The 25,985-nt window shown below is 36.4% G+C and overlaps 1 protein-coding gene across 4 annotated transcripts in view; it reads left to right on the top strand.

The window, feature by feature from the left end:
* The window catches only part of MAP3K5 (mitogen-activated protein kinase kinase kinase 5), a 314,935-nt gene that overhangs the window by 83,000 nt on the left and 205,950 nt on the right, over positions 1–25,985 (top strand). For all 4 annotated transcript variants that reach the window (XM_007484616.3, XM_001380729.5, XM_056818868.1 and 1 more), the window contains exon 2: positions 13,882–14,021. In XM_007484616.3, the coding sequence (XP_007484678.2) occupies positions 13,882–14,021 (140 nt within the window). The remainder of the gene's footprint in view (positions 1–13,881; positions 14,022–25,985) is intronic.

Below are 25,985 nucleotides of genomic sequence, written 5' to 3'. Positions count from 1 at the left end.
TAACTATAGGTTTTGTTCATATATTTGAGAGTAGAAATCTCCCACAGCCAAGTCAATTTGGGAATGAGTGAGATGACATGGGCTGTGGGCATATCTCATTTGTATTTGCTACATGGTCATAGATTCATAGGGTCATAGATTTAGATCTGGAAGAGTCCTTAAGGGTTAGCTAAAAGTCTCACCCCCTCATTTTAGAGATGAAAAAACTGACGTTAGAGAGAAATTAACTAGTTCAAGATATCCCACCTGTAGAATTTGAATATGAGTCCTTCCCCTCCATGGCCAATATTCTTTTCACCATCCCATGCTGCCAGTAGTATCTTGAGTTAAGCAGATAATTTTTTGCTGTGCCAATAAAGATCGGTTTCACCTATTTCAAAATTAAAAAACAAAAATTTTTCACCTCTTTTAAATTTTTTTTAAAAATTGGATTACATTGACATCTTAAAATAATTACTAGAGAACTTTGCCTCTACTGAAGGTGGAAATGTAGGTAGCTCTATGCACTAAGAAATCAACAGCAGTCCAGTGACCACTCCCTGAGAGAGAAAGAGAACAATCTTGCCAGGACAATATATAAAGCTGGTACAGATATATTTGAAATGAAACCCTGTAAAATAATACTGGAGTGTACCCTAGGTGCTTCCTGGTTGTACCTATATGAAATCAGGTGTGAAAATTGAATGGCAGTTAGCAAATAGTCTCTTCCTTGCCTGTCCAGAGCTGTCAGAAACCATTAGGGCTTTTTTTAGGAAGCTGGCACAAATCAAATTTTGGCACCCTCCTTCCAGTTATATAAGTGCCAATTGAATGAGGCAGACCATGGATTCCTAGGAAGAGAAATATGTAAAACCTCTGTGGTTACAAAGGACTCTTCTGTTGGTGGTTGTTCAGACTCCTCACTGAAACCTAAATGAAGGCAAGCACTATGGGAGTTTAATTAAACATGAAACCATGGGAAAGACCTGGGGTGGATTTTGTTTTTGTTTTTAACATGCCCTTCAAACACAGTGAAAACAATAAACTCTGGAAAAAGCAGCCAGAGACAAACTTTTGTGAATAGATCTTTCAGGTCTTTACTCTAAATAGAATTAGAAGAACTGAGAGCAGCCGTATGAAATAAATTTATAGTAAATTTGTAATATCAATCACATATTATACTACAAAATAAATTCATAGTAAATCATAAGCTTATAATGATAAACTCTTAAATCTGGCAACTATTAAACAGAAAAAAAATTGTTGGGAGGTGCGTCTATACCTTTGTCTTCATCTGTGAAAAGAATTTGTGGTGAAGAAACTCCTTTCACCAATGTAGATGGGCAGCCTTACAGCCATAGAGAGTTGCTTGGGGCATGGAGGGTTCTAGCCACTCATCCAGGGTTACATAGCCAGGAACAGGTTGGTGGTGCAGTGGATAGAGTGCCAGGTATGGAAACTCATGTCACTGATTGCAAATCTGGCCCCAGACACTTACTTCCTGTGTGACCCTGGTCAAGTCACTTAACTCTGCCTCAGTTTCCTCATCTGTAAAATGAGCTGGAGAAGGAAACGGCAAACCACTCCAGGATCTTTGCCAAGAAAACCCCAAAATAAGGTCATTGTAGTCATTTACATATGAACCGCAACAAGAAGACTGCCAGTTAAGTTATCTGTCAGATGCAGTACTAGAAACCAACTTTGTACAGAGGCTCGCGTAAAGATTTTGGACTGTCTTTCAACTTCAAAATAGTAATAACAGTCGTTTCAACTAAAAATGATTTTCTGCTTTCAAAGATGCACCATATCTCATCTCAACAAAATCAACAAACATTTCTATGCACTGAGTGAAAGGCACACTGCTAGGTGCTGGGGGCACAAAGACAAAGACATTGTCTTCATTGAAGAGCAGTCTTGAGACTCTTGAAAATAGGAACCTGACTCCCTTTATCTTCTCATTATTTTTAGGAGGTAGTTCACTGTACTGCACACAGTAGACATTAATCATATTCACTGAGTGAATGGATTCCAACATATCAGACTATGAAATTGAAAAACTGAGGGCACACACGAGCTTCTTTTTTAAAGTCGCTGTATACCTCATGCAGGGCCAGCTAGGTGATGCAGTGAATAGAACACCAGATTTGGAGTCAGAAATGTTCATCTTTCTGACTTCAAATCTGACCTCAGATATTTACCATGGCAAATTACTTAACCCAGTTTGCCTCAGTTTCCTCAGTTGGAAAATGAGCTGAAAAAGAAATGGCAAATCACTCTAGTGTTTGCCCCACTCCCCCCAAAAAACTCATATGGGTCATGAAGACTCAGACAACTGAAAAATGGCAATACTATGTAGTACTGTAGTACCTGGCAAATAGTAAAATTTTAATGGGCGTTTCTTGAATATACAAATAAATGAGATGATAGGGCCATTTTGTTTTCATTTTGTTACTCTTTAATTCATGTACTCCAGTATTGACAAGCTATTCTCAAACTAAGCACCCTTTGATGGAGAAAATGATTTTCAAAAATCAAATTGTCTACTGCAATGATATTGTATGATCTTTTTCCTGTCTGAATATTTACAGGTCCTCCAGTGTCTCCCTAAAATTCTACCAGTCAGTAGGGTACACTTTGGAGAAAATACTTTTTCAAGTGTTGAAACTCTGTAATATGAAAATGAGATGGATGTGAGACTTTTCCAGTTTTTTCCAATCTATTTTCTTAATTTGAAATTTTCTCACATTTGAATATGTGCTAATCTCAATGAAAGCCATTGACTATAATTTGACAATAGAAATAATATGTAATTGTTAAAGTTTTTGAGTATGAGATTATGTATTTGGAAGGACTTACACTGAGTTTTCTCATCTTTTTTAGATGGAGAATTGTTATCCTCCTAAAAATTTATTTCAGGGTAATTTTACATCATCTCCTGATATTGCTAGATCCTCTTACCCTAAGTTTTCAGGATGAACACAGTTCTTGTATAAGTCATTAGAGAGACAAAGAATAAAGTTGGGGGGGGGAGAGAATCAAAAGTAATTTAATGGGATTTCCCCCTTAGGAATAGAAATTATTTAGTCTGTTGTTTTTTTTAAATAAAGTAATAGAAAACTAAGCAGAGCACCTTTGATAGTCCTGTTGCTATGAAAAAAAGGGCTAAATTTGGAGTGAGAAGACCTGGGTTCAGATTTTGCCTCTGCTTTATAATTGTGTGGCTTCAAGGAAGTCACTTAATCACTCTGAGCCTCAGTTTGCCAATCTGTAAAATATAGGTCCAGGACTAGATAACCTCTGTGGCCCCATCTAACTCTGAATTTATTATCCTATGACAAATGGCAAAGACACACACATATTTTTTTTCATTTTTATTGTTATGCAAAACACACTTCCATACTGATCATTGTTGTAAGAGCAAGTTCATACATAACCGAAACCCCAAAATAAACCAAAGGTACACTGACTTGAAAGATGACTCCAACATTTCTTAGGAGGTGGATAGCATTCCTAGTCATCTTTCAGGATTACTCCAGATCGTTGCATTGCTGAGAGTAGCCAAGTTTTCACAGATGATCATCATCCAATATTGCTGTTATTGTGTGTAATGCTCTCCCAGTTCTGCTCATTTTGCTCTGTATCAGTTCCTGCAGATCTTTCCAGCTTTTTCTGAAATCATCTTGCTTATAATTTTTATAGCACAATAATATTTCATCACCAACATGTACCACAATTTGTTCAGCCATTCCCCAAATAATGGATATCCCTTCAATTGCTCTTTCCACAACAAAAAGAGAAGCTATACATATTTTTGTACAGGTAGGTTCTTTCTGCTTTTTTATTATCTCTTGGGGATACAGACCCAATAGTGGTATTAACATATCAAAGGGTATGCATTGTAAAAACCTTATTTTTATATCTGGCCTGGATAGTTGGGGGAAGGAAAAAGAAATTGCATGGAAAAATGACATATGTGCACCAGAGGATAAAGTGAGACCTCCTCCCTTTTAGCTAGAAAATGGAGCACATGAATATAGGTGTGAGAGAAATTCCTTGAGAGCAGAGACTTTTTCATTTATGTTATTGTGTTTTCAGTGCCTAGGACAATGCCAGGGACATACCAAATACTTAATCAAGGCTTACTGATGGATCAGTAAAACAGTGACAGGCTTTTAGTGACAGACTAAAGTTTTAAACTTAATTTATTTGATTTTTGAACAGCAGAGTGACATAAGAGTTGTATATTTCAATGGATCTTTGATTTCACCAAGGCGAATATCTTTTTATTGTTGCAGATCACAAGTTATCCAAGCCTCTTTATCAGGTGTATATTTTATCTGTATTTCCCATAAATCCTCCAGAGGATCTGCTACTAAATAGAACAAGGAAAATTAATTTGGCAGCTGATGAAAAAAGAAATAGAGGCAGTTGTGATTTAGTAGTTAAAGCACTGGGCCTGGAGTCAGGAGGACCTGGTTCAAATTCAGCTCAACCCACTTCCTAGCCATGTAACCTAGGGCAAGTCACTTAACCTCTGTATGCTTATAAGGCTTCCAAGCTACTCAATGGTTAGAATGTCCAGCCTAGAATCAGTAGGACCTGAGTTCAAATCTGGCCTCACACATTTACTACCTATGTGACATTGGGCATGCCACTTTGCCTGGCCAAAAGATCCACTGGAGAAGGAAATAGCAAACCACGCCACTATCCTTTCCAAGAAAACTGCTGGCTAGCTTTGGTCCATCAGGTCATGAAGAGTCGGACAGAATGAATGACTGAACAATGACAAAAGAAATGATCAGTGTTAGAGGGACAGGGGGAAGATAGGCATACTCCTAAGTGTTGGACCTGTGAATTAGCTGTGCTAAGCAATTTGAAAGTATGCAAGAAAAGTGACTAAAATATTAGTATCTTTTGACCTATCTTTACTGCCACAGCATAAACCACAAGGAGGTCAAAAAAACAGGAAAGTTCCCATATGTGCCAGAATATTCATAGCAACACTTTTTTGTGGTATTAAAAAAACAAAAACAAAACTAAATGAGAAACTAAGAGGATAGCCGTTAATTGGGGAATAACTGAACAAATTGTAACTTATAAATGTAACAAAGTATCATTGTACCATAAGAAATTGTGATTATGAATAATTCAGAGAAACTTGGGAAGACATGTATGAATTGATCCAGAGCAAAAAAAAGCATGACCTCTTGAACAGTATGCCTAATGATCCAATAACCCAACATATAAAACCCCATAGAGAATTCAGGTTAGATGTGTAATAACCAGTTTTGATTCCAGAAGACTGATGATGAAACTTATTTCCCTTCTCTTGATAGAGAGGTGGACTATGGACATGGATGCAGAATGCTGCATACATAAGCAAATATGGTTGATTCATTGGTTTATGTTGTTTGTTTCTCTGTCAGAAGGGGCAATTCTATTGAGGGAAAGTTGTCTCATATAAAATATGGATAAATAATTAAAATGAGATTTTAAAAAGATAAATGAATAAATAAGGGAATTGGAATGGGTGACTTCAATAGTCTATGATTTTGAGTTATCAATAGGCTTTCCAGATGGAAATAATTTCTAGAAGGCAGTTGGAAATTGGGGACTGAAATTCCAGGGCAGATATCGAGGTTTGCAGAATCTGTTTTTGTTTGGATGACAATTGAAATTGAGAGATGAGGTAAGAGTAGAAGAAATAGAAGAGCTCCAAGGACTCTTTAGTGACTGTTAGCAAGTTTTAGGGAATACTTTAATTTAGGAGATTGGAGGGACAAAAAAGACCTCAAAGAAATTCTGTTTGTTCCATCTCATGTTCATTAGATTGGCAAAAATGGCATAATAAAGAAACTAAAATATTAGAGGGACTCTATAAAAATAGACACATTAATGCAGCCTTAGTGTATCTGGGAATGGGCATAAGCAATTTTGAATTATACCCCAAAAGTTACTAAACGTTGTGTATCCTTTGACTCAGCTATATCAACTATGACTCAGACTATACTCCTCAAAGGTCAAAGAAAAAGGAAAAAGGCCCATCCATACAAATATGTTTATAGCAACTCATTTTGTGGTGGCAAAAAAAAAAAAGACAACTGGAAACCAGAAGGGTGCTTTTTATTTGAGTAATGGCTGAATAAATTGTGTACATGATTATGTTGGAGCATTATCAACCTATAAAAAAATGAAGATTCATGATTTCAAGAAGACATGAGAAGATTTGTAGGAACTGATACAGGGGGAAGTAAGCAGTACCATGAGGATAATTTGTTGTAATATTATATAACATTATTATCCATTGGTTTTATAAAAATGAACGTTTTGGAAGGCTTTTATACAGTGATAAAGAATAAAATGAGAAGATCTAGGAAAATAATGTATGTGATAACAACACTGCAAAGATAAACAGCTGAAAGGTGTAAGAACTATGATTAATAAAATTACCATCCCTAATTCCAGAGGACCGATGATGAAACATATTAGCCATCTCCTGGCAGAGAGGTGATAAATTTAAGGAGCAAAATGAGGCATATACATTTACATGAGTGTGTGTATATGGGCACACACCGGCATACAGGTATGTGTAGCTAAGCATACATATGTGTATCATGGCTATATTTGTGTGTATATACATATAAATGTATGTTGCACATATAGCCTTTGAGGGGATGTGTTTTGCTTGACTATACAAATTGGATACAAGAAATTTGTTTTTCTTTTCTCTTTTTTTCAGTGGGTGTAAGGAAAAAAATTTTTGTTCATTTTTAAAACAATTTAGTAGAACGAAAGAATGTGTGAAGTCCTGCTGTGAAACATTGCGCATGATTTAAGATGAAGTCACCATATTGCTAGTTTTACTTAATTCTTTTACTTCGTTACATGAGATCTCTCATGAAGTTTGGGTAATCTTAATTGTAAGGTAAGTGTTTTGGTCAGTTAGTTCAGTCTTGTCTGACATTATGACCCCATTTGGGGTTTTCTAGGCAAAGATACTAGAATGGCTTGCCATTTCCTTCTCCAGCTCATTTTAAAGATAAGGAAAATGAAGCAACCAGGGTTAAATTACTTGCCTGAGGTTGCACAGCAAGTAAGTAACTGAAGCCAAATTTGAATGCAGGTCTTCTTGACTCCAGATCCAGCACTCTATCCACTGCACCATGTAACTGCCCTAGTGAAAGTACAAAACAACCTAATAAAACTTAAAAAAAAAAATATATATATATATATATACACTGAAGAGGAATCAGAGAAAGATATGTAGGAAATGCATTGGCACAGAAACCAAGAAAAGAAAAAAGAAGCAGAAGGTGATCAACATTGACAGATGGTTTATTTTTTTTAACCCTTACCTTCCATCTTAGAATGAATATTGTGTATTGGTTCCAAAGCAGGAGAGTGGTAAGGGCTAGGCAATGGGGGTTAAGTGACTTGCCCAGGGTCACACAGATAGGAAGTGTGTGAGATCAAATTTGAACCTAGGACCTCCCATCTCTAGTCCTGGCTCTCCACCCACTAAGCCATCCAGTTACTCCTGACAAATAGTTTAAAGAGAAGAGGTCTGAGAAAAGGGCATAGTTGTTAACCATTAGGATGCCACTAATGACCTCTAAGAGTTCCAGCAGAGTTGTAGGGGGCAAAAACCATAACAATAAAAAAGGAAATAAATTGGGGGAGGGTGAGGAAGTAAAGACAGGACATGTAGACTGGTCTTTGCAGAAGTTTAGCAAAAGAAGGGAAAAGAGGGACATATTTAAAATGAGAATATGGATGAATATGCCTAGGAGATTTCAGTTGTGGAAGGAGGGGACATTGGAAAGTCTTATCTTTGGTTTCTGTTCTTTGTTTGTTTTATAAAGTAGGAGGATAAGCAATCTACTGATATCAAGGGTTGAGAGGTGACAACTGGTGCTGTGGGGAATGCTTTGGGACTTGTCTGCTGTGTAGTTCCCTTTCTTCAAGGCCTGATCCAAATGCCATCCTTCCATGAAGTTTTTGCTATCATGACAACACTCCTTACCCCTTTCCTTAAGTCATTTCTTAAAAGTGGGATCTCCTCATGTTTTTTATAGCATTTTGCCTATATATATATATTTTTTTTTTTTTTGGTTCTCTTATCTTACTCTTTTGGGTATCTTATCTTTCCTTCTCCAATCAGATCATAATCTCCTAGAGAGAATGGCCTGTGTTGCCTCTGTCTCTTTCTAGACACCTAGCACAGTGCTCTCTAATAATAAGGATTTATTAAATACTGTGGTACATTAATGAATGAATTTATATGACTTATAGACTCATCAGGTAAAAAATATCCCCGCAATGAGAGGTTCACTTGGAAAAAATCTCTTAAGAATTGAGTTGCAATCATGGCAAAGGGTCATATATTGACAGATAGAAAGAACGTTAGGGATTGTCTAGTCTAGTTCTCTCATTTTAGAAGTGAAGAAACTGAGATTAAGGTTAAATAACTTGCTCAAGGTCATGAAGGTCATGGCAAAGCTTAGATTGGAGTCTTCTTTCTCCAGTTCCATTACTCTACCTAGTATGTTCTGTTTTCCTTCCTAAACAAAGCTGATGCTACTAATCTATCTCTCTCAAAGGTATGTGCTTTGTTTTGTTTTTTGAGCAAATATTTTACATGATATAATCCATATCAAACACATGCCCCAAACCATATTAAAAATATAATTGGAAAATATTTTACAAAATAAATGAAAATAGAATAAAACATAATATTAATATGTGTCTGCTGGGGTCCTCATGTAAGGTTAAGTATCCCCTTTTTGTATTTGAGTTTGATACTTGTTATATTTATTGGGAAAGGAAATGGGGGGATATGAAAAACCAGGAGATAATGGGAGGTTTGTATGGGGGTATGGAGGAGTTGAGGGGAGAGAGGGAATATTGCTCGGTGAGGCAAAGGAGAGAGATTCCCCCTGCTGAGAGGAAGCAGCAGGGGTCCGATAAGGACTGTTTGTCCTGAAATGACTCAGCTCCCTCTATGATCATAAAAGATAGTCCACTTATCTGACTGTAAATTCAAATAATATAAAGTTTAATAACCAGTTGGGATTGGAGTTTTTCCCTCAGCTTCAGAGGTGAGGCCAGGCCCCAGAGGCTGGCGGAGGGTTTCTCCCACTCCCGTCTACTCTATATCAGTCCTGCTTTGTCTAATTCTGAATCTTAGCAGTGACAGAAAGCAAACAAGAACAGTTCTGACCTTCAGAAGAGATTGGGCCTGAATCTTCGAGCTGAACCAAGAAGAGGCACACCACACCAGACTGGGCTGAATAAGCTCCTCTCTCCTCCCACATCCAGAAGGAAGTCCAACCCAGCAGGAAGGAAGTGCTAGTCACAAGACCCAACTGCCACTCCCAATTGCCCCTTCCCCCACCAACTGTTAGTCTAGTTTCCTTTCCACATACTACATGTCAAGTCAAAGGCTCTTATGAATCTGAGGCTTTGGGTCCCAATTCCATTTCTACCACTTGTCAGCTGTCTAACTTTGGACAAGTCACTTAATTTTTCTGAATTTTTACTCCCATCATTCACAGGGTAGGCAGAATAATCTCCATCTTGACTTAATCATAGGGATGTCACAAATAATAAATAATGTATGTGAATGTGCCTTAGGATTTATTATAAAGCCTAGTAGTACATAGAAGGCACTTAATAAATGCTTATTTAGTGACTAAATGCTTTTTAAAATCATAAAGTGCTATACAAATGTTAGATATTATTATTACCCAACCATCAAATGTGCTTACTTCTCTGCAGCCACACTTATTCCTTTTTCATTTGAATTTAATGGATACAGTTTAGATACATTTTAAAATATATGCTCCTATCCATCTTAATTAAACCTTTGATGATTGATTGCACATTAGCAAATCTAAGTCAACTGTAAGATTTCTAAAGATCTTAATACATACACTTCTGCTCTGTTCACCTTGTGACCAAGAGAATTCAATTAAACAAAATTATTAAATGCAGTTAGGTACAAAGTACATCCTAGCTATAACATTAGCTGTGTGAACCTCTGAAGTCATGAACCATTTTTACTGGTGGAGGGAGTTCACATTCTTGATGACTTCACTCTAGATGAAGCCATGGATTGTTGTATTTTTCCTGTGTGGGCTAAGACATTAGGTGCTAGAGGGGATTCAGCAATGATGGTGGTATCAGCTGAGCCACACAAAGTACGACCCTACTTGGTATGAATGAGGGTGCTAGATGTCAGCATCTTGTGGGTCATAGTCAGATGCTTCAAGAGAAGAGACTTTCGCCCATTTTCTAAACTATTAAATGGAGGCTTATAGAAGAAAGTAGCTTGCTCAAGGTCCCAGCCATATTCCTATTGGAAGTGCAAACTTTCTCAAAGAAATGATATTGGAGATTTCTGCTATAAGATTATATACCTGCAAACACAGGGATTCAAATCTAGTTCTACCTGCACAAAACCCAGAAAGCTTTTCATTATCTCCTATTATGGGAAATTGTCCTGAGTCATACTGATTTTAACCCTTGATCCAGACATTTTGGCTATTAATGTTATAAATTAGCACTTACGATCCTGGAGAAATGATTCAGTTGATAAAAACCTAAAACAGGTAAGAAATATTTATCTGGTAACAGATCTGTACTGTGAAGGGGAAAAAAGAGGAAGTCAAGGGTCCCTATTGCTGACATTTTATGACTACATTGCATTAGTCACTATAGTTTTCAGTTATTAGTTTTTAAGGATTTATTATACCCTAATTACTTATCTAGAGAGGCGTAATTTTATGCTTCATTGGTCATTTATTGAACCAGGGCAAGTCAAACAGTGGCCTTGCCCAAGTGAAAATCAATGACATGTGGATAAACAAGTGAAAGGCAGCATTGTAGTCTAGGAGACAGGAAGACCTCTGTTCAAGTGTTCACTATTATAGATTGTGTGATCTTGAATAAGTCATTTAACCTCTCCCTGCCCTAGCAAACTCTCTAAGAAAATAGTGTCAAACTCAAAAAGAAATACTAATACTGGTACTAGCTGAGAGTAGCCAATAATATTTGCTTAAGGATCCTTGCCAGTGATATTCATCCAGTTTTTAAAAATGTAATGTTTTCTGTGTTTCATTAGATTTTTATTCTATTTTGTTAAATATTTCCCAAATACATTTTAATCAAGTTAAGGCCACATTTGGGAATATTGCCCAAGGAATATGCTTGACACCCCTGCTTTAAGAGCATCAGTTATAACTGCTTAGTTGTTTCAGTTGTATGTGACTCTTCATGACCCCATTTGGGATTTTTTTGGCAAAAACACTAATGTGGTTTGCCATTTCCTTCTCTGCCTCATTTTGCAGATGAAGAGCTGTAGGCAAATCAGATTAAATGACTTGCCCAGGGGCACACAGCTAATGGCTGGATTTGAATTGAGGGCTCCCTGACTCCAGGCTGAGTGCTCTATCCATTGCTATACCTCTACCTCGCTGCCCTTAAATAATAAGTATAGCTAACATTTAGCTAGCACTTGCTATGTGCCAGGTACTATGCTAAGTATTTCACCATTATTATCTCATTTGATCTTCACAATTATCCTGGGTGGTAGGTGCTTTGAGTATTATTTATAGATTAAAAAGCTAAGGCAAACAGAAGTTAAGTGGCTTGCTCAGAGCCACACAGTAAATAAGTATCACAATCCAAAAATGAACTCGGGCCTTCCTAACTAGACTGAGCTCTCCATCTACTGCTCCACCTAGCTGTCCCCCTAAAGGGAATAATATTATTACATTTTTATTTTGTCTTTTATATCATATATATCTTACATAATATACAATATTATGTGTTACAATAATATTAGAGGATAGAAAATTTCTAGATCAATATCCTGTATAGATTTTTCATGTAAGCAGATCTTCATCAACTTCATTTGCCAAAGAGCATCTGAATATATTATGAATATACATGAATATAACACGTTCTGTTTAGAGGGTGCACAAATATTTTGACAAATGCTTACAGAGCTTCATTGCAATACTAGAAAGATTCATGTTATATACAGTGATTTATTTCATCCTACAAAAGTAACCGGTGGTAGTAACCAACCATAAGGCTTGCTGCCATGACATTCCTTTAAGAAGACTAGTAACACTAACAGCAGTGCAATGATCCAGGACAATTCGGAGGGACTTATGAGAAAGAACTGTGGGAATAGAAACACAGAAGAAAAACAACTGCTTGATCATTAGTCAATGGGGACATGATTGGGGATGTAGACTCTAAATGATCACCCTAAAGCAAATGTCAATAATATAGAAATAGGTCTTGATCAATGGCACATGTAAAACCCAAAGAAATTGTGCTTCAGCTATGGGAGAAAAGTGGGGATAGGGGAGGGAAAGAACAAGAACCTTGTAACCATGGAAAAATATTCTAAATTAATTAAGTAAAAATTTCCAAAACTTAAAAAAATAAAATAAGATAAAGGGGCTGGTAACATACCTCTTTTTTTCTTTTTTCTTCTTTTTATTTTAAACCCTTACCTTCAGTCTTGGAATTAATACTGTCTATTGGTTCCAAGGCAGAAGAGCAGTTAGGACTATGCAATGAGGGTTAAGTGACTTGTCAAGGATCAAAAAACTAGGAAGTATCTGAAGTCACATTTGAGCCCAAGATCTTCCATTTCAAGACACAGTTCTCAATGCACTGAGCCACCCAGCTGCCACCAAATACTTCTTTTTAAAAAAGGAATTGAGAAGAACTAGTGTCTTTTCTGAGTTGGTAAAAGAAATAGAATTGATTCTTGAGTTACAGTACTATATACCTATTTTCATTATAAAGATAAATAGTTACACTTCATTGATATTCTAGATGCCAAATAACACTTGGGACAAATATGTTTCTGCCTCACACTTTGGAACAAGCAAACTAATGAATACTCTTTTCTGTCTTTTTTTTTTCTGGTTGGATTGTTTATTTTAAGGGCCCAGCAATACTGCTTATTCAGAATTCTCCCTCCCCCACCACCAGTATTCTAGCATTCAATTTTGCATAAAATTCCAAGTATCACTTCTTGGGAAATAACTCTCTTCTTGATTTGTTTTCTGCTGTTTTGCTTTTATTGTTTTCCTTCTTCTTTACATTTATGTCTCTAATTTTGGTAATTTTTTAAGCCACTGTTTTTGTTGTCTCTTAATTTTAAACATTTTGGTGGACTCTGAGGGGTTGATATCAGTGGGAAGAAGAAATAAGTGGGTGCAAGGGACAGATGGTAAATGTGGTTAAAGTTAAAATGAGTCATTTCTCCCATATTAATTTTCAATATATAGACCCTAGAAGAAAACTCTATAGCTGCTTTTCCCAAAGAAAACTCCTCTAAATTCCAATAGGAAAGAAATGCAGTTAATCTTTTTAATCACTTCTTTTTTTTTAACTTTTGCAAACACTTTGCAGTCTTCCTTGCCTACTGTTTGCACACACATTTGTTTCTCAATCACCAGAGCTAGCTTTAACTTCATCATTGCATTTATGAAATGGCTGCCAAATTCAGCCATCTTCTACTTTTCAGCAATTTCTCTGTGCAGTATTTTGGCTTTGCCTTTCATCACATAACATTTGATTGCTTTTTGCTATATTGTTCTTAAAGGAAAAATGTATACCCACTTTCTGCCATTATCTTTGTTCTCTGTTTTTCAGTATAATATTTTTTTTGTTTAAGAGATATAAGTATGTTTTAGAAATGTGTAACCACTTCCTGAGAGAATTTTGCATTCAAAATTCAAACATAAAAGAGAGGGGGAAAATCCCTATCATTTCTTCATTTCCTCTTTGAAATACTGAGTTGTTGAAACTGCCAGTGAGGCATGATTTCATGCCACCTTTTGACAAAACTGTGGCTCATCTGTTTTCTGTTTTCAGATATCGCTGTGGTCGAGATGAGTGATGCTTTCCGACAGCCTTCCTTGTTTTACCATCTTGGGGTGAGGGAGAGCTTCAGCATGGCCAACAATATCATTCTCTACTGTGACACCAATTCAGATTCTCTTCAGTCATTGAAGGTACATCTCTGTTTCAGTGTTTACATGCCTTCCACTTTACCAGTACTTTGGATTCCTATTAAATCACAGCAGTTTCTATATTTGAAAATCATGACTTTTGTCAGTTTGACATGCATGCAAAAATCAATAGTTATTTATATGAGCTTCACTTGGAAATCCAACAGATATGTTTGATGACTAGAAAAACAAAAATCCAGAATGGAGTCCTTAGGGTCCATTAGTAATAAGATGTAAAAGAAGATATTGCTTAAAGCAATTCATTAAGAGATAATGAAAGCAGGGGACAGCTAGGTAGCTAAATGGATAGAAAACTAGGTCTGGAGATGGGGGAAGGTGTCTTGGATTCAAATTTGACCTCAGATACTTCTTAGCTGTGGTGACCACAAGCAAGTCACTTAACCCTCTTAGCTGAGTCCTGTAAAAATTAAATTAGTTTCTAATAATAAAAGTATTATATTTTATGAGGTTTATTAAGATTATTAGAAATCAAGGATACAAAATAATAAACCAGCCTAGGGCTGATTAGCCCATTCACAGCTTACTCACTATATTTTGCAATGTCCAAGTAGAGGAAGAGAGAGCCCATGGGAGGCAGAGAGCCCATTAAATACTAATTGTGATCTCACCCAGGTGGAGACTCAGGTGAGATTATAGAGAATTCTTGGAAATACCAAGGACTTCTGGGGATTGAAGTCTGGGGTCCAAATCTACATTTTTATATATCCCCCATGATCATATTGGGAAACCAGTTTCCCCAAAAGGATCATGGAAACATAATCAACTTAAAGACTGCAATAATTTGTAGGTAAAAGGAAAAGAGAACAAAACAAATAATTGCTAGATGCATTGACAAAAAGCCTGTTAGGGGGCAGTCCCCCTTGGCACGAAAGTATATACATAAACCCCACACAGTTCAGATCACTACATCCCAAAGTTCACTCTGGATCTTCTCGTGTGGTCTGTGGAGGCATCTTCATGGTGTCTTCTCCAAACAGTTCAGTTTCTGGATGTGGAAAGGTAGCATGTTTCTTAACCTAAAATTACTCTCAAAAGGAATTTAAACTTTGCAATTTAAAATAATAATAATTTTTACACCCCCCCCCCAAGAGGGTGATTGAAAAACAAAGGGATCACTTAGGGATTCATGGCTGAGTTATAAGGTATTTGAATCAATTGGCAGGAGAAATTAAAAAAAAAAATCAGAAAAATCCAAATAAAAAAAGATTATTTCTGGGTAAAATATAGACTATCAAAGTCATATGTGTAAAAATTCTAAGTAAAGTAAAAATAAACCTATAACAGGTCCTTGAATCAGGGCCCAATTAAAATGATATAAGCAATGATGCATTTACCCAGTCAGTAGCCAGGACTACAGAAAGTTGCCACATTATGAAAGACAGAATAGGGACCAGATTATAGGAGCCAGGTAGGAGCCAAATTTGAGATACTTGTCTGTAAGTATTTTCACAAAGAATGTAGATACAAGGATGGTCTATGTCTTAATGTATGTTAAGCATCACAACCTCGATTTTCACACTAGGTTCAAGTCCTTTGTATTGTCTTATAAGTGCATCATTCCTACCTGAATTGTTTTCTTCTTTTTTGACCTGTGTGTTCTTTTGGCACAATTCAGGTTTAGCTTTGTGCTTTTTTGGCCCTGTGCAATGGCTCTTTTGTATGTCTTGTCCTGGAATCAGACAGAATCATTAAGCAAAGTCCCATAATTTTTTTAAAACAATTAGTGGCTTCATTTTTACAGTCTCAAGTTTTTGGGTCATGCATTGACATTATAGCAAATATATTTTAAACTTGTATTACTGCAAATCAAAAAAGTTAAAGAAAATCTTAATACTGGTGACATGTGCTTCAAATATAAAAAAGGAGAGAAAAAACTGAAATAGTATATTGCACATGCAAGAAAAATATAATAATAAAAGAGTTTTAAAATTCAAAAATATAGCTTATAATCATTGACATACTGTTTCAGCTAAGAAAATATAGAATACAAGGTTTCTCACCAAAAATGAGATCCATTTCCTCTTCATACCTGGCCATGATCCACTGTGAGTACAAGCAAATGAATTTTTACAAGGTAACATTTTTTTAGAAAGAACAGTAGTTCAAAATCCCCCAAATTCTCAATAGCCCAATTAATTACAATAGCAAACAAATCCACTACCATATGTCACAAAAGTTGCTGTATGGCATTTTTAAAAGCCTATGAACTGATGAATATTTGTCACAATTTTTACAGACGTAGCAAATCTTTCAACCGTGGTAAACATATTTTTAAACAAAGTAAAACTTATTTGGGTCTAGAACATCATCAAGAAAACTAGATATCATTAAAAATTGTGGCAGAGGAGTCAAGGAAAAACCCAAACCTCTGTACTGTTGATGTTTGGTAAAGTGAGCTGAAGAGTTATAAATGAGAGATACTCCTCTTTTGGGAATCATCGAGACAGGTACAATGCCCTGAGATTAACTTCCCAGCTCCTTTGATATGAGATTGTGATGTCACATTCATTCACATTTTTATAAATGTGGGAGGTGAGGTTTATAATTATATTTCACTTCAGCTACTAAAATGGACTGTACCTCCTATTAGAAACAGGAAAATGACCAGAGTTGTTGGAAAATCATGTCTAAAAGACCCCTTAAAATCAATTTGAGATATCTAGATAAAACTTATTAAATTTTCCAAAGGTTGTTATACAATCGTAACCAGTTTTTTAATGAAGTCTATCCACCCTTTAGGTGACAATTTACAAATTCAAAAGAGAAAAAAGGGCTGTTTTTATATAGGCTTATTCAATAATATTTGTTCAGTATAGTTATAGGGGAAAAGCAACAGAATATAACAGTAGTTAAAACTCAGTACATTAAAATGATTCAGTGTAACAGAATAGTAGTGAATGCATTAATATATGAACTTGAAACCAACAAAAATAAATCTTAAACAAAACAATCAGCAAAATACAATAGAATACAGAGATTTTTATAAAATATTGCAGTCTGAAATGCCTTAAAAATATAACCTCCAGTCTCTTTAATGTTGCTTGGTTTTTATCCATTTAGATGCCTATTGTCAGAAGGCAGAAGATTGGTAAGGGGTAGGCAATGGGGTTCAAGTGACTTGCCCAGGGCCACACAGCTAGGAAGTATCTGAGGTCAGATTTGAACCCAGGACCTCCTGTCTTTAGGCCTGTCTCTCAATTCACTGAGCTGCTCCCCCATAGTGAGGGTGGGCTTTAGGAATCTCAAATTGCACCAAAGAGTTGCAGGGAGATGAATTTCTCTCCTGAATCTCAGGTGAGATAAGTAACAGAATCAGTGCATTCAAAAGATATCCTTTTAAATAAGCCATGCTTGTAACTTCCTGTTTGGAAAAGTTTCTTCCTTCTCCTCGGCTGGGCCTGAGGTGATAAGTGATCTAGGTCAGAGGCCAGCGTTGCTGGGGCCAGACCAGGGCTAGGGCTGGGCCAGGGGCTAGAACAGGAGCAGGAGCCAGAGCAGGAGCCAGACAGGCAGGGCCGGGACTAAGTGAGCGATCTGGATCAAGAAGGTCTGGAGCGGATGAATGCAGGCAGGAGTGGATAGCAGGCAAGCAGGCAACAGGAGGAAGCTGAGTCAAGAGACTTTGCTGAAAAACCTTGGAGAAATGTGGCTTAAAAAACATTATCTAGGCTATCTTTTAAAAAAAAAAGATTTAAAAAAAATTTCAGAAGTTCTCATCCAATCTAGTGATTACCATTTACTATAAAAATTAAATTAGTTTCTAGTAATAAAAGTATTATATTTTATGAAGTTTATTAAGATTATTAGAAATCAAGGATACAAAAAAATAAACCACATGCCTAGGGCTAATAAGCCCATTCACAGCTTACTTACTCACTACATCTTGCAATGTCCGAGTAGAGGAAGAGAGAGCCCATTAAATACTAATTGTGATCTCACTCAGGAGGAGACTCAGGTGAGATTATAGGAAATTTTGGGAAATACCAAGGACTTCTGGGGATTGAAGTCTGGGATTCAGAGCTCCATTTTTACAGTCCTTATAGCACTTTTGACTTAGAAACAATACATAGTATTGATTCTAAGATGGAAGGTGAGAGTTTTTAAAGAGAGAGATAATGAACCTAGCTATGTGACCTTTGGCAAGGCAAATAACACAGATTGCCTTGCCATTCTTCAGTCTTAGAATTGATACTAAGAGAGAAGATAAGGGGAGGGAATGAGAAAGGGTTGGGGGGAAAAAGTGACTGGATAGGGAAGGTTCCCATACAAATATGAGGTCATTAATGGGGTCTTCATTTGGCACATCTGACACTAACTAATACTATTTCTCACTGAAAGACTTTCTACAGGTGGAAACTGTTATCAAAAATTGAATAACATGTGTGAAACATAGAGAATTTGCCATCACTGTTCACAGGAGGCTATAAATCCAGGCACTGAAATAACAACTGCCTTCTATCCATCTAGACACTGACCTTACTAGTAAGCCTAGTGAACCTAGACATCTTCGTGATCTCTTTTCTACCCTATCCCTTCTGCTCTCCCTCTTCCCTTTTTTCCCCTTAGTGATATATTCACTTTCTTGTCAGTGGGATTTCTCAGTGATTCAGTTCAATATTGAAAAATATTATTAGTCATCAAAAAGCATGTCATTCTAGCCTTTTAAAGTTTCTGAGTGGAGAGATTTGCAGTGATATGTTATTTAAAGGACTTTCCCATCCCCCCCATCTCCCGACCCCTAGGGTGCTAAAGGTTCAACATGACCTCTCCTTCTGAAATATGGTCTTGTTTTCATTTTTACCATATTTGGGTTTAGACCGACTTTTAGTTTTCTTTCCATCTAGTGGCAGGATAGAGAATGACAGATGGACCTGAAAGAGGACCAACTTTTTATTGACAAGATATGGTTGTTAACTAAAAACGTGAAAAGGACAGACTAAAACAATAGCTGTCTTTCTCTTCTCATGAGGACAAGATCAGAGTCAGAACCACGTCCTCCATAGTTACTGTATTATATATCGAGCCTTACTTATGATAATTACTGAAAAGCCTAGAATGTGTGTAACCAGACTGGGCCGGTTTTGTTTTGATCTGCTGGTTGATGCCAAAGAGGAGAGGATTCCCAGTGTCAGCAAAGTCCCTGAGGGAATGCACAGAGGAGTTGGCATTTTTAAAAATAAAAACATTTGCAAATTCTTGAGGAATAATTGACAGGACCACAAAAAGATGGGTATTTTTTGTCTACAAAATAAACATCAAACGTACATTTAAATGGACAGTGTGGTAGCTAAACGATAATTGCATCTCATCAGTTTTGAATTAGGAATTTAATGCCTTCGTAAATAAGTTCAGAATTGGAGAGGAAGGCTGGAAACTAGATGTTAATGAAATGAGGTGCAAAAGGAGCATCTGATAATAAGAAAGGATGGGGATAGGCAATTATGAGAGAGATTGTAATCTAGCAGTGTCCACTGGAGTAAAATAATAACGGTGATGTCCCTTTTTATTTGCTACACAAAACAATTTCAGCTCTAAAATTGAACCCCCTTATGACTCTTCATATGATCTTCTTTGTATATTAAAAGGGAAAAGAAATTGCCGTCCTGATTTCCACCTTTATCCCTATCATCAGACACTCATAGATTCTGAGAAATGCTACTGTAGCTCTTCTGTCAATAAAGATGGCATATATAACATTGTTAACTAATGATAAGATGTTTTTAGTTTCTTTTTCTTGATTGGCTGTAATGGTGACCAGAGAGGAGTATAGAGGACTCTAAGAGAAAGTATCTGTCTCTTGCTACATTTAAATAGATTCTGTGTTCGTTTTATCTTTAGAGTATAAATGTAGCACAGGTTACTTCTCTGCATAGGGATCAATACTGTGTAGTGGTTTATGGTGACTAAGTCTGAGCTAAAATATAATAATTATGTTAGATTTTTCTTCACTCAAGGACTCAAGCACTATTTTTTTTTCCTTGAAGCACTGCATGAAAAGTCACTTCATTAACACAAACAAAAAACATTTCACTGAGTTTCTCTGCAGTTATTTATATTCTCCTTGACTAATCAACTGAATTGTATATACTAAGGCTAAAGTCCTTACTCTAACTGACTGCACTAATCATTACCCAGAGAAGTCTGGCTTGTAGTCAATCATGGAAGAACAACTCTCAATGTTCTGCATTATCTTTAAATTAATGCTTTTACAGACTAGCAGCTCTTAGCAATTTTGGTGCTCCTCCAAACCCAGTTAATGAACAGAACTCCTATTTGTCTTTAGAAAAAAACGAACCTTCTTTGTCCAACTAATATTATCTATATTTTTTATTTCAACAAAATGTGACTTTATTGAGAATTTAAGTCTGGTGTCCAATCAGTAGAGATTAATTGGAGACTCTCATATTCCTCATCAGGTTAAATTCAAAGTTCTATTTCTAGTACTGCATTGTATTAATAATGAAAAATTTTAATACTTCATGATATACATATATATGGACGGAGGGGGAGAGATCCTACATATTACCAAATAAACTAATTACATTGAAATATAGTTATAAAATGACTGAAAAAAATCAAATATATAAACACTGATATTGAGAGACATTGTTATTGGATAGGATGTTGAGCCATAAATGGAGTGTAACCTAAACCAGATTAATATGTATTTGGGAAATATTTAGCAAAAAACTAAAAATACAAAACAAATAATATTACACTTTAAAACTAAGTCAATGTGTGGCCACAGGGAATTTTATGTACAGACTAGTGGCCTAGTTTCTATTTGAATATGATACCACTGGTCTATAATTTGTTATTGTTGTGGTTATTGTTGTTGTTGTTTCTCCTCTTCTACCTTCTCCTCCCTCTTCTTCTGCTTAGTCATGTACAACTCTATGTAATCCTCTAGAATTTTATCCAAGAGGTTTTCTTAGCAAAAATACTAGAGTGGTCATTTCCTTCTCCAGTATCTTCCCATTTTACAGATGAGGGACTAAATCAAATGGGGGTTAAATGACTTGAATAGGGTCACACAACTAGCAAGTGTCTGAGGCTAGATTTGAACTCAAATATTCCTGACTCCAAGCCCAGTCTTCTAGTCACAACACTGTCTATTTGGCCCTAATTGGTCCAAAAATACATGAGTTCAGTTCTAGCTTGGGGCACACCTAAAGGAACATCGACTTGGAACTAGAAGTGAAACATAAAAATGTTTCATAGAAAACATTTAATTCAACACACGCACAGTTTGACAGATAAAGAAACTGTGTAAAAGACTGCCACTTATTAGAAGATTACTGACCTTGGTAATAGTAATTTTACATATCAGCTCATTCTTCAACTGAATTTTTCAACCTCCCTTTTGTTGGGAAAAAAAAAAACAAACCAGATTCTAGAGAGCTCTTTTACACAGAAATGCTTTCTAATTTCTTTTGGTCTTTGGACTTCCATTTCCTTTCCTTATGTTTCACTTCCTTTATATTTAGCTTAAAATAAAACAACTAGGACAGATTGGAGTTTAACTTAAATTTTTTTATAGAATTCTAGTTTGCACAAATGGATCTGGTTTTAGCTTAATGAAGATTTCATCAAATTCTTTTTGGCACTTTTTCAAATGGCACCCCAGAATCATTTGATCCACACCCTCTCCCCATTTCTCTGCACTCCCAGGGGCTTCCCAGGGTTTGCTTTCCTTTCTCCATATCACTGCTATATCAACATACTCAAATTATTCTAGTAATATCAATAGTTGTTACTTCAACATAGCACTTGACCAGAAGTTACTACACAGTCTTTCGTTTATTACATTTATTATAGAAGTGATCAGATTTTTACTTGCTTTATGAGTTTCTTATAGAAAAGAGATAATTGCAAGAAAGAGTACCCTGGTATGCAAAGTCTCACCCTTTGTAAATACTAACTTTTTTATAATTTAGTATTAGTAGATTCCCCAATTGAATCATGAAAGTAAATCCTCATTGAACCATGGAAGTGCCAAAAAAGGGATTGGAATTAGGAATTGGGATGTATGTATATCTGTTTTTCCCTGACTCAACTCAAAGTGTTGTTTCCTAAAGTTCAAGTCTGCCCATGTCGCTTTCCTCCCTCCTTGCTTGTTGCATGTCTACCTCACTCCTTTACTGGAGTATACTCCCGGGGCTCTTTATTACCTCTTGGATCAATTATAAACACCTTGGGTTTTCAAACCCTTCATAACCTCCCCATCACCTCTCTAGTCTTCTGACATCATAGTTCTTCTTCCCCCAAACCCCGCAAAGTTCTCTGCAATCCAGGGAGAGTGGCCTCCTTACTTGTCCTCAAACAAAACACTTTCTCCTAACTCTGGGGAATTTCACTGACTGTCCCCACCACCACCACGACCACCTGGAATGTTTTCTTCTCCTCTCTACCCCCCTGTGATCTCTGGCTTCCTTGAAGACATAGCGCTAAAATCCCACCTTCTATAAGAAATTATTCCCAATCCCCTTGGTACCAGTTCCCTCTCTCTGTTGATTATCTCCCAATTATCCTGTACATAACTTGTACAGTTGCCCCTATGTTATCTCTCCCATTAGACTGTGGGCTCCTTGGGGGCCGGGTCTATCTCTTGCTTTTCTGTGTATCTCCAGTGCTTAACACAGTTCCTGGCATATACTAGGTACATTATAAATGTTTATTGACCAACCAGCTGATGGATGATGATGCACATCAGGAAATATCTGATATATGTAAAAGGGCTGTCTAAAGACTTTTTAATATTTCTAAGGTTAAAGTTGCAATTGTCTGCATTTAGAATTATGACCCTTTTCATCCTCCTGCCCCCCCTTCCTTCCTCTTATTCATTTTGCTAGAACTAGGTTCATCAGTTTGTCAAATAAAAAGAAAAAGTTTATACTGCACACAGTAAAACAGGGTCTGATGGATGTATTTAATGTCCTGTTATAGTGCTAAATGTTGACATAAGAAACCATTTATTGTAAAGTATTGTAATTTTTATTTTTTAATTCAATTTTATTTTCATTTAATTAATCTTTCTTCCCTCATATCCCCTTTCCCATTTAGAAAAAAAAAAAGAAACACAAAACCAAATACAATACAAAAGAGCAAAAAATACAATGCCATGCAAAAGAAATTAGCCATGTTCTCCGCAGGGTGGGGAACAAGAAAAAGTGAAGGAGAAAAAGACATCAGTTCTCTTTGGAGAAATCCTTTGCAATTGTGGTAGGCCTTTGATTTGATCAAAGTTGCTAAGTCTTTCACAGTTGATTATCTTTACACTATTGTTGTTACTAGGTACATTGTTCTTCTAGTTCTGCTCTCTTCCCTTTGCATCTGTTCATATGTCTTCCCAGGTTTTTCTGAAAGCATCTCCTTTGTCATTTCTTATAGCACAATAGTATTCCATCACATTCATATACTATAACTTGTTCCCTAATTGATGAGTATCCCCTTAGTAGGAAACAAACATTTAGTAAGCAACTAACATGTATCAAACATTAAAATAAGCACTATACAAATAGCTCATTTGTTCCTTATTACAACCCTGGAAAGTAGGTGCTTTTATTATCTCTATTATACATTGGAGAAACTAAGGCAGAAAGTTTAAATGACTTGTCCCCAGTCACATAGCTAATATGTGTCATATATATGTAAAAGAAAATGTGGTCAACTTTATAGAAGTTAATTTCATGATCCATTTTTCAGCAACTCTATTTTATTTAAGTGAGGCATGTGGTGGTTCAATTATTTTCAGTTGTATCTGAGTCTTCATGACCCCATTTGGGAATTTCTTGGCAAAGATACTGGAGTGGTTTGCCATTTCCTTTTCCAGCTCATTACAGATGAGCAAACTGAGGCAAACAAGGTTAAATGAATTGCCCAGGGTCACAGAGCTAATAAGTAAGTGTCTGAGGCCAGATTTCAGTTCAGGAAGATGAGGCTTCCTGACTCCAGGCCTGGCATGCGACTGTCCACTGCCCTGAGTGAGGCATGCAACTATGTAATCGCAGGTGAAAATGTGGAACACTTGAAGGAAATGTGTTTGGTGATATTGATTCAGTCAAAGCAAAAAAGTTTTTCTAATAATACACTCTGTTAATGCCCTCTCGGTGGTGTCTAGTTCCCCTCCTTACTCCTCTTAGAACTGCTTTTCCTTTTGTCCTAGCCCCAACTTGAAAGGTGCTATATGAGATGTATGTAAAGTTGTAATTATAGCAGCCACCACAGTACCATGAAAACAAAGTAAAAAGGAATAGGAAGATGTGTTGAGTTGCATCAAAAGCTACTTTTCTGGCTTTAATGAACATTTGCTTAATTTTTTTAATGCTTCATATTAATGAACAATTGTTTGTTCTCATGGATCACTTCTTGACCCTTGATTGTGATTAGAACAACTGTGAAATGTATCCACATCTGGTAATCTGTCATTTTAGCAGCCATGCAACTTCTAATTTGAGATCTTCTCTTCTTCCTCCTATGGATTCATTATCATCTTGATGCTGATGCTTCTCAGATCTACTTATTGTATAGCCCTCTTCTAGATACAGTCATATCTCCAACTGCTTGTTGGACTCAAGGCAGATATCCTGTAGACCTCTTAAATTTAGCATCTCTAAAACTGAACTTGCTATCTTTCCTCTTACCTTTCCAATCCTCCCCTAACTATTGGTCCCAAGACCCAAGACTCCATGCTGTCCCTTGCACAAGACTCTGACTCTGTATTTTGGTGCTGGATATGCCTGGAATGCTCTCCTTCTTCTCCATCTCCTGGAATTCTTGATTTCCCTTAAGTCTCAACTAAAATTCCATCTTCTACAAAATCCTTTGCCAATCACTTTTTTCCCCTTTAAATTCCTCACCTTCTGTCTTAGAAGAGTGGCAAGGGCTTGGCATTTGGGTTTAAGTGACTTGCTTGGGGTCACACAGCTAGGAGGTATCTGAGGCCAATAGAGAAACCCAGGTTCCCCCCTCCATGCTTGCTGCTCTATCCATTATACTACCTAGCTGCCCTACCAATCACTCTTAAATTCTAATATTTTCCCCTCTGTTGATTATTTCCAATTTATCATATATATATGCACATATATATGCATATATATGTGTATATATATATATATATATATATATACTTTGTATGTAGTTGTTTGCATTTGTCTCTCCCATTAGACTATGAACTCCTTGAGAGCAGGAGCTATTTTCTATCCATCAATAGGTATTTATTAAGTGCCTATTATATGCCAAGCACTGTGGTAAGCAATAGGAGTAAAAAAAGAGGCAAATGAAAGTCCGCACCTTCAAGGAACTCACAGTCAAATTGAAGAGATAACCAGAATATACAAGATAAATAGGAAATAACTAACAGAGGGAAAGCATTAGATAAGAGGCACTAGGAAATAATTTCTTCCCCCCCCCCTTTTTTTTTATATCCTCAGTGCATAATACAAGGCCTAGTCCATGGCAGTTGCTTAATAAATAAATTAATGCTTTTCTTTGACTTATGCTAGATGCAGTTGCTCCCTCTTAACTCGTTTTATAGAGGAAGGACTTGGAAGAGAGCTTTAAAAAATGAATCAGGTTTTATGGCAATCCATGAATTTTCACTCACTACCACTCAAGTGTTATTTGTGGAAGTGGATAGTGTTGAGGTCTCTAGCTGCTGTTTTTGTCATTTCACTTATAGACTTGTTAGATAACAGTTTTTATGAGATCTTTTATTTAGCTCAAGGTTATTTATACAATTCAGTGTTGTAAAGCCTAGCATTTATGTTTCTAATTTCTTCCTCCTTTTTTTCTTTCTAGCTGATTAGTACAAATTAACTTTGAACTGTTTTTCTACCTGAGCAGTTTCTAGACTTTCTTTCTAAGGTCTTGGTGACATGCTCTGTAGCATGCACTCCTTTTTTGGTACTCAGTTAAAATGCCCAGAATGTTATCTGTTTTTAATTA

Source organism: Monodelphis domestica, chromosome 2 (assembly GCF_027887165.1).
Source record: "Monodelphis domestica isolate mMonDom1 chromosome 2, mMonDom1.pri, whole genome shotgun sequence".
Taxonomy (NCBI): domain Eukaryota; kingdom Metazoa; phylum Chordata; class Mammalia; order Didelphimorphia; family Didelphidae; genus Monodelphis; species Monodelphis domestica.
This window is presented reverse-complemented; position numbering and strand designations above follow the sequence as displayed.